The sequence below is a fragment of the Bison bison genome, unplaced genomic scaffold (genome assembly GCF_000754665.1).
Source record: "Bison bison bison isolate TAMUID 2011002044 unplaced genomic scaffold, Bison_UMD1.0 scf7180017864141, whole genome shotgun sequence".
Lineage (NCBI taxonomy): Eukaryota > Metazoa > Chordata > Mammalia > Artiodactyla > Bovidae > Bison > Bison bison.
In genome coordinates, this window is record NW_011494713.1 from 6,551,402 (window position 1) to 6,567,523 (window position 16,122).

The following is a 16,122-nucleotide window of genomic DNA, read 5'->3' on the forward strand; positions in this document are numbered from 1 at the left end:
AAGTAGGTGGTGGATATGCCCAAGTCCATGCATTTCTGCTGTGTTTTCCCACTGCTCCAGCCTTGACTGATCACCACCTCTTTGAATTTCCCTTGCACCCTGATCTGCAGCACACACAGAGAACTCAGTCCGACCTCATTCTATGTGCTGCTTGTTTTACTTGTTCGCCATGCTCCTCCAGCATGAAAGTAAGCTCTGAGGGTAGGGACCATGCCTTGTGGGGGTTAATTCCCCCTCCTGGAACCTTCTGTTGCCCCAGAGCTTAGACTATTGGAGAGGCTCCATGAGTAAAGTTCTGTGTCCTGTTGACTGGTCAAACAAGGCGGGAGTAAGGCCACGAGGATAGGAACTCATCCATGAATGTTTCACATGTATTTTCTCATTTTATTCTTCTTTTATCTCATTCAGCCCTCAAGATAGGCAATGTTGTATATGTTTTACAGACTGGGAAGTGGAGATCCAAAAAGGTTAAATAATCCATCTATATAGTCCATGGAATTCTCCAGGCCAGGATACTAGAGTGGGTTGCCATGCCCTTCTCCAGGGGATCTTCCCAACCCAGGGATTGAACCCAGGTCTCCCACATTGCAGACAGATTCTTTACTGTCTGAGCCACCAGGGAAGCCCAAGTAATCCATCAGAGGTTCTCAATTGGAAGGAGCAGGCATGGGATTTGGATTCAGTTCTCTTTGACTGCAAATCCACACCCTTCCACTATGCCACACCCATCTCTTCCCTTTCATCTGGTTAGATACTAAATGTCCTACATTTTCAACACTGAATTCCGCAACTTTACTTTCTCACCCAAAGTCTGAGCATCTTAGTCGCTGCTGTCTGGTGTGGGAGAAACCAGATATAGCTCATCAGGCAGTACATGCATGATGAGTACTGCCCAGCACTACTTGAGCACATGTCAGATGTTCAAGAACCCACTACTGAGAGATGACCTCCCAGCTGGTGTTTCCATCTTAGCTTCCCAATCAGACACAATCAGCTCCTTGTTGTGACTGCAGCCCGAGGGTCACCTGGGAATGATGGTCCAAGTCCTTTGATTGGGATGAAGTTTCTAGAAGCTATGGGCAGATTGCCAACTTCCCCACTTCCTCACCTGGGCATAGTTTGAGCACAAATAGGTGACAACACATGGGTGAAGGGTGGCCTCTTTTTCCATAATGCTTTGCCATTGTTACAGGAGGAGGAGAACCCATTCAGATGCCAAGAGCAGGGCTTGTCCCTAAATTCTGGTCCATCTCTCATTAGCCACATGGAAGTCTGACGAAACAGTTTTGTGACTTTTATGACTTACTGAGAAATTAACTCAACCCCTCCCCCCCCCATCCTTTTTCCTTGAAATCTGCAGGTCGTATTGTCAACAACAGTGAATGTGGATGGACATGTGCTGGCTGTTTCTGACAACATGTTTGTTCACAACAACTCGAAGCATGGACGGAGAGCCAGAAGGCTGGACCCATCGGAAGGTAGGGCTGTGCTTTCCGGAGGGACTGAGCCTGGCAGACAAATGACGCTCTTCACAAATTTTTCCTGGTTTGAATGTGAAATTGATGTCTCTGAGTAGGAGTGGAGAATGTCCGCAAGACTGAGTGGATTTTAAAATTTAAAATGAAGCTGTAAACATTGACTTCTTCCTGCTCTGTTATGACCCCCACACATCTCCCAGCCAGTATTCAGGCCCTTGCCACTCTCTGGCTCTCTCATTCAGTTCTGTCAGTTTTTCTTTCTCTCTCTCTCTTTATTTTTTTGCTAGATGGGCATTTCAGGCAAATGTAGTGCTATGACATCTTAGTTAAACAGGAACATTACCATGCCAGACATGTATGAATAAGTGTCAGATGTGCGCTTAAACAGATTGTGGGCAAAACAAAACAATGTGCAGAATGAAACTGACACTAATTGATTTTTGTTTGCTTGGACAAGAAAAAATCATGGTCTGCTCTGGGTAATTTTTCCAAGTGCATTAAAGTAATTAGGAATACCGGTAACAGTTAAACTTCAAGTTGTCCGAAAAATTAAAGTATATCAAGGAAGATAACTGACAAACCTAAGCAAATCCCATCCAAGTTCTTTTTTGTGTACGCTCCCCAACTCATTGGTGTAAGAAGCTCTTGTAATACAGAATGAATGGCTAAGTGAGGCTCCTATTTTTGTGTATTGTCTTGCTGTATACTGCCCACCAGCCCCCACCCCAACTCAGCCCTTAAAATGTGTCTTGTATCATTTCAAATAGGAATTAATGAACTGAAAGAAAATGATTGAATCAGTAAAGAATTTGGAGTGGTGTTAATTCTCCCGCAGCGGGCACTGAAAGGGGAGAAGAAAATCCCAGGGTTCAGAACTAGGAACCCATCCAGTTTCTTTTGACTGATTGGATGTGATTGACTGGCTGTTCAAAGGGGGCTCATGTTTTTGGAGTCCTGCCAAAGTTCTCCTCCACCTCTGACCCTGTCAGCTCTGGAAATGGAGTGATGGATTGACTTTAGTTATGGCCTGAAAACCATATTGGGTTCCTGTTGGGATGTAAAGTCCAGAGGCCTCGAACATATGGAAGAAGGGAGGGAAAATCCTTCCTACAAAGTTAGGAAAGTGATTAGAAATTGTCTCTTGATAGCGCCAGAGGAAAAAAAGAGTCTTCAACTATGGCAGATTTTACTTTTTCCTTCTTTCTCTAGCACATTAACAGACCTTGTAAATCTTAACATCTTGAGGCAGAGGAGGTGGGGAGAGAAAAGGGATTTACACATTTCCAGTGTGCTCAACTTATAAAATATGGGGAAAAACAACAGAGTTTTAAAAACACCCTTTGCACAATTAGCTAAGTGTTTTCATATATAGTGGTCAACTCATTAGGCTTTAATGACCTGGTGAAAACCAACAACCAATTAGGGAATGACGGCAAGTCAGCAAAGCTCAACTTGAACTTCTTAGATAACCAAGAGCTTTCAAGAGCAGTCAGTCCCCGAACTCCAAACTTCAACCACCAAAAGACAGACTTGACTTTTTCTTTCCTATCTTTTTAGCAACTCCATGCATCAAAGCCATTAGCCCAAGTGAAGGCTGGACCACTGGAGGAGCCATGGTCATCATTATTGGGGACAACTTCTTTGATGGCCTCCAAGTGGTGTTTGGGACCATGCTTGTATGGAGTGAGGTAGGCAAAGGCAACTCACTTCCCTGATTTCCTTTGTTTTGATCTGGGGAAATTAGTAATTCTGCAATGTCAGCAACACGAACACACACACACACACACACACACACACACACTACTGAGTACCTATTATAAGTGGGGTACTGGGATTAAAAGACATGTAAGCCACAATTTCCTGCAGGCATGGATCCCTTAAAAAGAAATATTCACTGTAATAAGTATTGTTTATAATTGTGAAAAATTAGAAATTGGCTAGACATTGGGTACTAGGAGAATGGTTAAATAAATAAAGTATCATCATTTACTTTAAAATTATATTTGAAAGATTTCTAATTACACAGGAAAAGGGAACATGCTTACAATATAATGCTAAATGAAAAAAATCAGGACAACAGTATCTATGGATGTAAAATGTGATTATATAACACATCCTTAGATAAGTACTGGAAATGTGCCAAAGATGAATAATGGCTATCTCTGGGTTATGCAATGGTAACATTTTTTTATTTTTCTCTAGTTTCCAATTTTTCTACTGTGATGAGAAAGAAACAAGACAAGTTACAAAAAGATATATAACAGTGCTAAGTTGGATATGGAAATTGCCAAATCCATCTGTGAGGTCATGGCAGTGTAGGAATTGGGGGAGGGAATGACTACACGGATGGGGGTTAGGTGGACACAGGAGGTTGGGGGCGGGTACTTGAGCTGGGCTAATAGGAAGGGAAGGATAGACAGGTTGGATTGAAAGGTAATTCCAGGGTAGGAGGCAGAAGCACTTGAGACACAGGGACAGGGTGTTCATGGCACAAGGGGTGCCGTGAGTGCACCAGGTTGCCCTGGGAGACAGCAGTGCACGAGGCTTCTGTGTTCAGTATATCCGTGGTAATGTGTACTAAATACTTTATTTCCCTGCCTATTCATTCCTCAGCTAATAACTCCTCATGCCATCAGAGTGCAGACTCCTCCTCGGCACATCCCTGGGGTCGTAGAAGTGACATTGTCTTACAAATCCAAACAGTTCTGCAAAGGAGCTCCAGGGAGGTTCATTTACACAGGTGGGTAAGAAAATTATTCCAAGGGAGAGTGGTTCCTGGTTCACTTTTGCTCTGGTTCCCAGCCTATCCACTTTATAATCATTCTAAGGTTTATAGGTCTTTCTACTGGAGTGGCAAGAGTGGGCTGGGTCATAGGCATTGAAAGGGGATGTGTTGATCTAATGCTGTGTTTTATGTAAGCAGTTTCTGCACAGTCTGGGAAATGGTCATGGCAGCTCATTTCAGGATTCCATCCTTATGAATTTAACTCAGCTGGAACCATGCTAGAATAGACTTTTGTCCAAACAAATCAGATAAAATATTTGACAGAGTTGCTGGCTATAACGAAATTTTCTTGAAAAGGATTCAGGAAAGTTGCCTAATGATGCTGCAGAGGGATTCAAATTATATTAAAACTTTATGAAAGTAGAAATGATCTAATTGGTTCAATATTTATTGAACGCCTACATTGTATCTACTACTTTTTTCCAGGTGGAAGGTACAATAACATAGAAGACATGGTCCCTATTTGGAAATTTAGAAACTATTGGAGAAGGCAACAGAGCAGCTGGCGAATTAAGAGTGTTCAAATTGTTTAGTATTTCCAAAGAATGGAATATGAATTTCACAAAAAGGGAGTTTACTATGAACTAGAGTAGAGGGATGGGGTTCAAGGAGGAGATGATACTGAAGACCATTTTTAAGGATGGGAGGATTTGGATAGGCAAAGAGAAAAAGGAAGCGTGTTCCTCCTATGGGAGTCTTAAGTGCAAAGACGCAGAGGATGAGGTGAGTTGATGTCTGGAGGAAAGAAAAAGCTGGTTCAACAGCTGTGGGGATCCATGAGATGGAACTTAGACTAGAACTTAGCTAGGCAGAGCAGGAAAGGAAACCTGAGTTAGTTGGGGAACAGCTGAAGGCAGGGAGACCCGCTAGAATATTGTTGTTTAGTCCCTAAGTCTTGTCTGACTCTTTTGCGACCCCATCGACTGTAGCCCGTCAGGCTCCTCTGTCTATGGATTCTCCAGGCAAAGAATACTGGAGTGGGTTGCCATTTCCTCCTCCAGGGGATCTTCCTGACCCTGGAATTCAACCTGCTTTTTGTGCATTGGCAGACAGATTCTTTACCACTGAGCCACCAGGGAAGTCAGAATATTGTTACTCTGAACAAAAAAATAAGAGGTATAAAGAAAGAAGTATAGAAATCATCAAGAAAATATACCTGACCTGTTATAAATTTCTAATAATATTATTTTATAGTGTTTTCTTCCTCATTTGGACTTAGCCTCCTATTATTATTTAAGTGTAAATTGTTTGATTAGCAATCAGTTAGGAGTAGAAGGAAAAGGATGATTTTAGGTATATGTTTAACATTTTGTTATTGAGTTTTCTCTCCTGAGATAGGCATGTCTTGGTTGGGTTACTTGCAATAAAATATTTATAAAATATTTACTATTCTAGCTCCCAAAGGGATACAGCTTTTTCAGTCATTCAAATGGACATTTACTACATGCCTACCGTGGGCTAGCACAGTTCTAGGCTCTGGGATATAAAAGTGGGCAAGATAAAGCCCTCCATCTTAATAAACCTTGCCTACTATAGACAGAGACAGTCAACATAGAACATACATGATATAATTTCAGACAATGATAAGGAAGGGATAGAGAATGAGGGAGGGTCTCTCTGAGAAAGGAACATTGAGCAGAGACGTGTTTTGAAGTGAAGTGAAGTCTCTCAGTCGTGTCTAACTCTTTGCGACCCCATGGACTGTAGCCTGCCAGACACCTCCTGGGATTTTTCAGGCAAGAATACTGGAATGGGTTGCCATTTCCTTCCCCAGGGGATCTTCCCGACCCAGGGATCGAACCCAGGTCTCCTGCATTGCAGGCAGACTCTTTTACCATTTGAGCCATCAGGGAATCCCAAGATACGTGTCGCAGGTGTGGAAATCTGTCCCCACCCCCCTTATCTCTTTGACCTCCTCTCCTGTCCATTTACATTTCCTCTGTCCCTAGGCCTCCTCAGGGCTGTGTTTTCTGTGTGGTTCACCATTGTTAGCTAGAATAGCACCTGGCAGTCAATCGGTTGGGGGCAAATGTCCTAGACAGAGAAAAGATGACAGTCTGAGAGGCAGGGATAAGCCTGGCATCATTGGGGAAGAGCAAGAATGCCAGTGTGGCTGGAGTGGAGTCAATGGGAGATGAGGTGGGAAAGGCAGGTAGGACAAGGGGTTTGCATGGGAAAACTCTGAGGATGCCAAACAAGGGAGTAGTCAGCATTCAGATGGGATTTAAAGCCACTGGGCTGGATGAGAGGCCGTGGAAAGGAGTATAGCTACAAGATGGAAGAGGTCTAAAGATGGCAGGTGCATCAGAAGCGCTAAGTGTAGGGCTCAGGAAAACAAGGAGGAGCCTGTGAAGGACACAGAAATGGAGTGGTCAGTGGGTAGGATGAAACAGGAGCTTGGACTGTCCCTGGAGTCAGGTGAGGAATGGGTTTCACTTCACACATAGAGTTTTGCTTTCTCAAATGCACCCACTGTAATATGGATGACAGGTCTGCCCTGTAAAGTGATAGGCAGGATGAATAAAAACTGCATTGCAATTAATCCTCAATTCTCTTCCGAAGTAACAAACAAGCAATACTCAGTGGGGCTATAGATGTTTGGGGCCATATGTGTTTACATGTGCATACGTGTGTGTCTGTGTAAATGTATAACATTCCTTCAAAAGCAGAGGTTGTCATCCTTGGTCGCACTTTAATGCATCAGTGCTCAGTCTGGATCCCAGACTAATTAAATCTGAAGTTCTGAAGATAGGACCAAGGTAACCATGTAATCTATATATTCAATAAACAAACATCAGCTCTAAATTATCACTCAAGGCACAAAGTCAGTAATATCAGTGTTCCTCTAGCAGCTTACAGTTCTAGATAGAGAGAGAGAGAGAGACCTGTAGATTATAATAGTCATGCTGAGTCCTAAAAGAGATATAAATCCAAAAGGGGCTATAGGAGCACTGAGCAGGGGTGGCCCACTTTGGGAAACCAAGGAAGGCTTTCTGGAGGAGCTGACCATAGAGTGACATTTCAAAAGTAAAGAAGGAACTTGCCAGACAGAATAGAGGAGCCTAAATGATTCACAGAAAACACAGTGCTTGGTTTAAAAAAAAGAAAAGGAGCCCACACAGTAGTAAAGATAATAGATTTTATGTTACCGTAAATCTAATTTTAAAGATAATAAGACATCAAAGAACACTGGATCAAACTCCATCTGTTGCAGATGAGAAAGCTAAGACCCAGGGAGAAATGACTTGCCTGTTCAATTCAAGGTGGAGTCAGAACAAGGACTCAGGTCTCTGGCTATCCTGCCTGCTGACCTATGTTTAGCAATGCAGTGTCGGCACATCATAGGGTAGCAAGGAGTAGGACATGACTGAAGTGACTTAACATGCATGCACATCAGCAAAGAGTTCTGTTTTCCTTATGTGCTGAGACATGGTTGACTTATTCCTAAAGCAAGCATCAATTGAACATGCCCCGCGTTGGTCTGTTGTATTTGCTGATTTCCATGGTGCAGGTACTGTCACCAGGGCTGACTTCAAACTACCAATATGACATCAGCTGGCTCACAGCATTCCTGAAAAGTCAACAACCTGCTCTCACAAAATGGTACAAGCCAGGTATAGAACACCTGTGCATGGAAAGCGTTTGACATAGAGAGTAGCTATAGCTTATTATTGGAAAGGTGTGTATTATTAGTATTATTAGTGTTATCATCATGGAGGCTGACTTGAACAAGCAATTACAAATGTGATGAGTGATAGAGGATGCTGGGGATATATATCAGAGGAATCTTAAGCCAATGGAGAAGGTTAAGGACAGTTCAAACACAGGAAACAGTACGTGCAAAGGCCCTGGGGTGGGAAAGAATGTGGGATGTATTTGACGGTAACTAGGAACGGGGAAGAAAGAATGTGAAAGAGAGGTTGGGTTCAAACTGGAAGAGAGGTTGAACCTGCTTGTTTGGCTGCGTCCCAAGTGCCATGGGGAGCTATTGGAATAGTTTAAAGCTGGGAGTGCCATGGTCAGATTTGCCTTTTCAAGGAGCCTTTTAGCTGCAGCAGAGAGAATGGTTTGGAACCTAGGATGGATTCAGGGAGGTCAGTTTGAGGCCAGTGTGGTGGCCCCAGCCAGAAACGATGGCAGCTTGGACTGGAGTGCCGGTGGTGGGGACAGGCAGAAGTGGATGAAATTTAGGAGGTAGCATTGACGGGACTTGATGATTGATTGGATGGGGTGAAGGTTGGGGAAGGAAAGGGAGGGAGTGACTCAGGTTTCAGGTTTGAAAAATTGGGTGGGTATAGCTTAGAAAGTGATTTTTTAAAAAGGTATAAAGTGCTGAGGGAGTTCAGAGGAAGGACAAAATACTTCCAGCTGGTGGAGAGGTGGGAAGATTTAATATTGTAAAGATGTCAATTAATGAATAAATTTAACACAATGCCAATCAAAGGACCAACAAAATGTTTGGGGAAAACTTTACAAAAGTTCACCTGCAAAAATAAAGGTGCTAAAATAGGACCCCTCATTTTGAAAAATGAGAGGGCTTTGCCCTACCAGACTTTAAAACCTATGTTAAGTTTCGGTAATTAGAAGAATATGGGATTTTGCAGGAACACACAGAAATGTCATGCAACAGAAGAAAACACTTAAAAATAAACAGTTTTTGTGCACACAACTAGTACAAATACAGAAGTATTTGTATGGGTGAGGAGACATCTCAAGTCAAAATGGAAAATATGGAATTTTTAACAAATGGTGTGGGGCCAACTAATTAAGCATTTTAAAAAGTTATATATCTAATTTCATATCACAAAATGAAGCATACTTGAATTAAATATTTTAATTAAATGTAGGCATTAATTAAATTTTTTTAATGTAGGCATTTAAAAAAATTATTATACTTGAGCCTTGCTAAAAGCTTGATCCCAAAGACAGAAACCACTGAGCATAAATATGTGATTACATGAAAAGAAAATGTTTGCATGTCTAAGTTTCAATTATTAAATCAAAAAGATAAGGACAAACTGAAACCATATTTGTTATCTATGACATATTATCCTACACATAAAAAATTCATTTACTTGTTGAGCAAAGTTCATTTTATGCCTACTCTTTGTCAGCCACTACGTTATACATTATGGATAAACAAGTGAATGTTAGAGGTCTTATAAATTAAGGGGGAAAAACTCTCTAAAAGCTAGTAAGGAACATCAGGAGTTAATTCAGGAAGGAATATAATCAAGCAATAAACATGTTTGTAAAAATCCTAACCACATTAATAATCAAATAAAAGCAAATTAAGGCAACTACAGGATAACATTTTTTTTTCCTATCAAGGTGGCAAAGATTTTTTTTTAAACAAATGAAAATACCTACGTTGACAAAATTAGAAGAAAGTGGGGGTTTTCTAACACACAGTTCTCCACTCTCAGGAGAGTACCTGATGGTACTAGCCTTAAAAAAAGAAAATGTATGTACCCTTTAACCCAACAATTCTACTTTTAGGAATATATACTTGGGAAACAATTGAGTTTGCCTGAAGGTTGTTTATTCTGAAGCACTGTTAATAAGCACTGTTGAAGCACTGTTAACAAGACTGAAAAATTGTAAACAGTCTTAAATAACAAAACATCCTTATACTGAAAAACAACTTAGATATTAAAGTAATGCTGTGGGTGCTCAGTCGCTCAGTTGTGTCCAACTCTTTGCAACCCCATGGACTGTAGCCCACCAGTATCTTCTGTCCATGGGATTTCCCAAACAAGAATACTGGAGTGGGTTGCTATTTCCTTCTCCAAAAGCAATGCTGTGGATGTATATTTAATTACAAGAAAGACATTGGTGATATATTAAAAAAAAAAAAAAAGCTTAAAAACTGTATGTACAATATGGTCTCTGGAGATGCAAGAGAGTCGAATTGGATTGCTCGGTTGGGAAGATTCACTGGAGAAGGAAATGGCAACCCACTCCAGTATTCTTGCCTGGAGAACCCCATGGACAAAGGAGCCTGGTGAGCTACAGTCCATGGGGTCACAATGAGTCAGACACAACTGGGCGCACGTATGCACGCACGCACACACACACCAATCATGCTGGACCCTGTTCCAGGCATATTGCACTCTAATCTTTTGGGAGGGTCTGAGAATCTGTATTTTAAACAAAGAAATGAGTTTGGGAATGCTGAGTCCTGCTCATCAGACTGCTGCAGTGACTTCCTGGCTTGTAAAGTATTTGACAACACGGGGCAGTTCTTTTCAGACTGAGTCATTACCCCACAAACACAATAGTATTTACTCATATGTGGAACTTTCTAGAAAGAGACTCCAAAAGCAGGAGGTGGGCAGGAAATTTCCAGCAAACCTCCCCTCCCTCAGCCCTCACCCCACCACTCACATCTTATGGATTGTGGTCCAGGTTTCCGTATCCAAGGACACACCACCACAATAAACCCAAGCCTATCAGATGGGACTTACCTGGTATAATTAGGCAAAAATGCAGTAATCAGCTCCCCATGGTTGTTGCTGCCAAGTACCGCATAAACAACATCAGGGCTCTGAAAAACAACACGTTTTCTTCGCACATGTAGGAAGGTCTATTTTCCTCCAACCACCACGATTTACTGAAGTGCAGCTTGCTGCTTCAGAGTCAAGAGCTCCACGCGAGCATCCAGCTCATCAGGAAACGTCCCGCTGCCTCTGTCTGCTTTGAGACCTAGAGGTGGTACCAACCAAGGCTTGTGAGCGGGGAGAGGTCCCCTACTCCACGGGCCGACTTTGCTGCAGAAACTAGCAGTGGAGAAAAATAATCCTGGTAGGGGGTACCCAGTGAGACCACGGTTACTTGTTTTTTCAGGTAACCATGGTTACTGCATCTTAAGGATGCAGAGAGAGGAGGTCTGTAGCAAGGCATTTGAGAATGGAACTCCACTTTGTCATTAAACTTGAGAGAACTTAGCCCTGGAGTGGAAGACCGTCAGTGACAAAGTTTAGAGATCTGGATTTGAGTCCAAATTTTATGACAAATCCCCTAACCATTCTTTGCCTTCATTTTTTTTTTAAAATTTATTTATTGATTTATTTATTTTTGGTTGTACTGGGTCTTTGCTAGTTGTGGCGTGCGGGCTTCTTGTCGTGGAGCCTGGGCTCTAGCAGCACAGGCTCAGTAGTTGCGGCGCATGGGCTTTAGTTTCCTGTAGCGTGTGGAATCTTCCTGGACCAGGGATCAAACCCATGTCCCCTGCATTGACAGGTGGATTCTAATCCACTGGGCTACCAGGGAAGTCCCTCACGTTAGTTTTCTAACCTAAAAATTGGAAGATATTTATCTCACTGGGAATATGAAATGTAGATATGCAAGTATATTTTGTATAGAAATACACAGATATGAACAAAATTTACTATTGTAAGTGTTTGGCTGTGGGATACATAATTTCTATGATGAGTTCTCTTTGGCTTCCTTCCTCACTGCTGTTTGATCAAGGGTGGACTTTTTTGCTGGCTTCCCAGGTGGCTCAGTGGTAAAGAATCTGTCTGTCAACGTAGGAGACACGGGTTCGATCCCTGGGTTGTGAAGATCCTCTGGCGAAGGAAATGGCAACCCACTCCAGTATTCTTGTCTGGAGAATCCCATGGACAGAGAGCCTGGTGGGCTCCAGTCCACAGGATCACAAAGAGTCGGACACGACTTAACGAGTAAACAACAGTAGACTTTTTTGCATGTGTTCTCTACTGTAGAAGGTGAACTCTTGAAAGACCCACCTTATCATGCCTTTAATATCTGAGTCTGGATTAGAAGTCAGGGTTTTTAGGTGACAGAGAAGGCCAGGGCAGCCAGAGAGCATGTGTGCTCTCTGCAAGTGGTTTGAAGGGAAATGAGTTTTCAAAGGAAGAGCCGATTGGGCCCAGCTGGCTCACGTGCAGGCCAAAGAACTGCTTCCCAAGGTGTGTGGTTGAATATGGAAGCTTCTGGCTATGGAGACACCTATAGAAACCAAACAATTCACGTCAACTCACCTCCTCCCCAAAACAATCCTTATCTTTTATTGGTTTGCCAAAAAGTTCTTCTGGGTTTTTCCATAAGATATCATGAAAAAATAGCTTGTGGAAAAACCTGAATGGACTTTTTGGCCAACCCAATACTGTAGCACAAACAAAGTATTTGATTACTCTGTTCATTATTTGGGAGCAGGTGTTACTCAACGAGAAAGTAGACAAGATCAGGAAGCAGTTGGGTGGAGAAACAAAAAGCCTAGGTTATTCCATGGCCCCCCCAAATCATACCCTGCACAGTCCCCTCCCTGGGGCTGGGCATGGGGTTCCACTGAGCCACACTGCACAGATGTGCACACTGGATTCAGATGTTAATAGCTCACCCACATCACATTTCTTTTTTTTCCCTATAGCATTATCCTGAAAAAAAAAATTCTCATTTAAGAAATGAATCTGATTTTTAGTTAAAAATACCCAATTCGGATATCAAAAACTGGCCTGAGTACAATTGTTCCCTGTTTGCACTAGAAACAGGTTGGATGAATAGCCCTCCTGGTAGCCTGCAGTTTTACTGAAGTTGCCTCCACCCCCATCGCCTATAAAATTTGGATCCATCATTTGGCTGAGCCTGAGGAATGATGTCTCCGTTGGAAGCCCCAGAATAGGGGGCCGTTGTTTTGCTAGAGACGTCCCAGCCTCTTAATGGCCTGGTGCTCTCAGCTATAATATTCTAAATACATATTACAGAGAGCAGAGCATATTCATAACTGCTCCGTGGTGGCATTTAGATTTACCCTTGAAATTTATCTTTAATTTTTACAGTTGTCTCCTTAACCATGTATATTACTCCCTTCTTCAAACAATCTGTCTTGCTGCTGCAGTTTTTCTTGAAACCAAAGCGTAATTAAATATTAAATTAATATTTCATTTAAAATTAAATATCAGAGGCTTCCATCTAATCTTTCACTTGTGCACTGCTGGTTCTCACCTCGTGTTCTTGTTCCTATATCCACAAAGGCAGGTACCACTTCTTAATAATGTGTTCCTATATTATCTTTGTTCTTTTTTTTAACAATTGGTGACACTGAACCTTTGCTACATTGAAACAGATGGATATAGGGAGAGATTTCAGTGTAGCAAAAGTTAAAGACAATTCAACAGCCCATGGCTTCAACTTCACCCATCTCCACTTCTCGAAGAATTTCACTTTCACCAAATAAATAAATAATGGGCTTCCCAGGTGGGTCAGTGGTAAAGAATCTGCGTGCCAATGCAGGAGATGTAAGAGTTTGATCCCTGGGTCAGGAAGATCCCCTGGAGAAGCAAATGGCAACCTACTTAGGTATTCTTACCTGGGAAGTCCCAAGGACAAAGGAGCCTGGTGGGGCTACCGGCTATGGGGTCGCAAAGATTCAGACATGACTTAATGACTGAAGAACAGCAACAAATAAGTAATAGTCTTAGAATCATAATGCAAGAACTTACAAGGGGTCTGAGAAAACATTTAATCCAACTTTTTGTTTTTGCAGAGAGATAAACCAAAGTCCACCTGCCTTTGAAGGTGGTAGAGTTGGTCAAGGTTAGGAATTAAGGCAGATCCCAGACAAGGGACAGATTTTTCTCTATCACACCATCAAATGCTATGAAAAATTGACCTTGGGAGCAGATAGCCTTGAATGTTGGACACCTGAGGAGTAAGGTAGATGATAGATGAATAGATGAGAAAATTGGGAGGATTGGGAGCAAGAGAGAGAAACCAAAATCATAGCACAAACAAGGCAGACCTCACAGAAATAAATACACGTGTGCATGCGTGGGTAATCGCTTCAGCTGTGTCCATCTCTTTTTGACCCCATGGCCTGTAGCCCACCAGGCTCCTCTGTCCATGGGATTCTCCAGGTGAGTGTACTGGAGTGGGTTGCCATGCCCTCCTCCAGAGGATCTTCCTGACCCAGGAATCGAACCTGATTCTCTTATGTCTCCTGCACTGGCAGGCAGGTTCTTTACCACTAGCGCCACTTGGGAAGCCTCACAGGAATTAATGCATAAGATCAAAGCACTTTGAAGATATAGTCACTGGGGGAAGACCAGAACAGACTTCCTAAAGGGGGCTTAAAGGCAGGGGCTAGTTTGCATGCATGTAAATTTCCTCCCCAAGCAAGGGTTTTATGCCTTCCTGTCCTGTCAAAGGAGAGTTACTGTCTTAGATGAGCACCATATGGAGAGGTATTCTTTTTATTTTTTTTTTTAACTTTTAATTTTGTATTGGGGTATAGCTGATTCACAGTGTTCTAACAGTTTCAGGTGAACAGTAAAGGGACATAGTGATACATAATCATGAATCCATTCTCTCCCAAACCCCCCTCCCATCCAGGCTGCCCCATAACAGTGAACAGAGTTCCATGTGGTATCCAGTAGGTCTTTGTTGGTTATCCATGGAGAGAAGTTCCTCAAGCAGGTTTTCTCTTGTGCATGCATCTCAAAGTCCATTTTCTGATCTGGTACTTGCCTGGCAGCCACATTACATAGATTTGAGGTTTATTGAGCAAGATTCTTTTTCCATTGCTTTATTGAATTATTGGAGAAGGTTGAGATTTAGAGTCAGGGCTGGAAGAATCCTTTAATTCTATGGCCTGGACCCCTCAGGGGCCTGTGGGCTCTGTGATGAAAATGAAGACCCTCTGCTGCAGATGGATACACACAGATGCAGACAGACAACTAGGCTCAGACTTTCTAGACTTTTGTCAGCCTCTTATTGGCCATCTGTAGGCTCCATGATGATCCTAGGTGCCAACTGAAGACTTACTAATGAAGAAAGCTGTAACTGAGATCAACATCCCAGAGTCGCAGCCTGACAGAGTACTCAGATCTCCTTGCCCCCTCATTTTACTTGTCTCCTCTCAAATTTCTGCAAGGGAACTTGATCAGCCCTTGCTATTGCCATCTTGGTGGTCAGTACTTTTACTGGTCAAAGGCAGAAATGACCACTTGCCTGCGAAGTCAATGCTGTCTTTGTTGAGGGTAGACCAGAATTCTAACCAGGAGTCCCCTTTCCATGTTGGCCATGGGAAGAACCTCTATTTCTGGGAAACTTAAGTAGAGGCAAAAACTGGGGTAAGTATTATCTGCTCTCCATGCCTCCTGTTAAGGAAAAAAACCAATCATATAGAATTTATCCATCTCACTAACCCTTTGGGAAAATTAATATTGAGCAACAGCCAGTTTTTTTTTTTTTTAAATGAGTGGTTCCCAGTAGATATTTTTAGTTAAATACTATTTACTTTATAAAGAAACCCTTCACACATTGCTTATGGTTTATATCTATTCATTGGGTCAAAGATATGTAAGCAACCTCATATATTATACCCGCAATCAAAATGAGAAATGACACATAAGATCCAGGCTCTCAGGAGAAACATTATGAAATCTCAAGGTATTGATGAAAGTTTTTCCAAGGCTGATCCAAATGGGATTTAGATTCTGTGGCAGTTGAAATGTGTATTATTAAACTCCTTAAGCAAACCCGGATGACTCCCAGTGGAGGATTAAGACATTCTATGTATAGCAAAGACGAAATTCTCATGTCTGAGTTTTCTCTATTGAATTCCCCCTTGATTAGCTTCTGTAATATTTAACTTCATGCCATGCCATAATTATTTAATAAAAGGTAAATATAAATTATATTTCAGTGGGGATTTGACCTTTTACCTTAATGTTAATGTTACCAAAGAAAGACATAGATAAATAGAGCCTATAGATCGAAGCCTATTTTTAATTTACTCTGTTTTTGCCTTGCCAGCTTTTCTCTGTGTCCCTCTCAGCCAAGAGGTTGGCAGGACTTCACACCACCCCCGCACTCCATGTGGTAGCAGAGGCT

At 42.1% G+C, this 16,122-nt stretch overlaps 1 protein-coding gene across 1 annotated transcript in view; it reads left to right on the forward strand.

The window, feature by feature from the left end:
* Positions 1–16,122, forward strand: part of EBF2 (early B-cell factor 2) — a 223,289-nt gene that overhangs the window by 172,147 nt on the left and 35,020 nt on the right. The window contains exons 8-10 of the mRNA XM_010840164.1: positions 1,361–1,478; positions 3,036–3,166; positions 4,092–4,218. Coding sequence (XP_010838466.1) covers positions 1,361–1,478; positions 3,036–3,166; positions 4,092–4,218 — 376 coding nt within the window. The remainder of the gene's footprint in view (positions 1–1,360; positions 1,479–3,035; positions 3,167–4,091; positions 4,219–16,122) is intronic.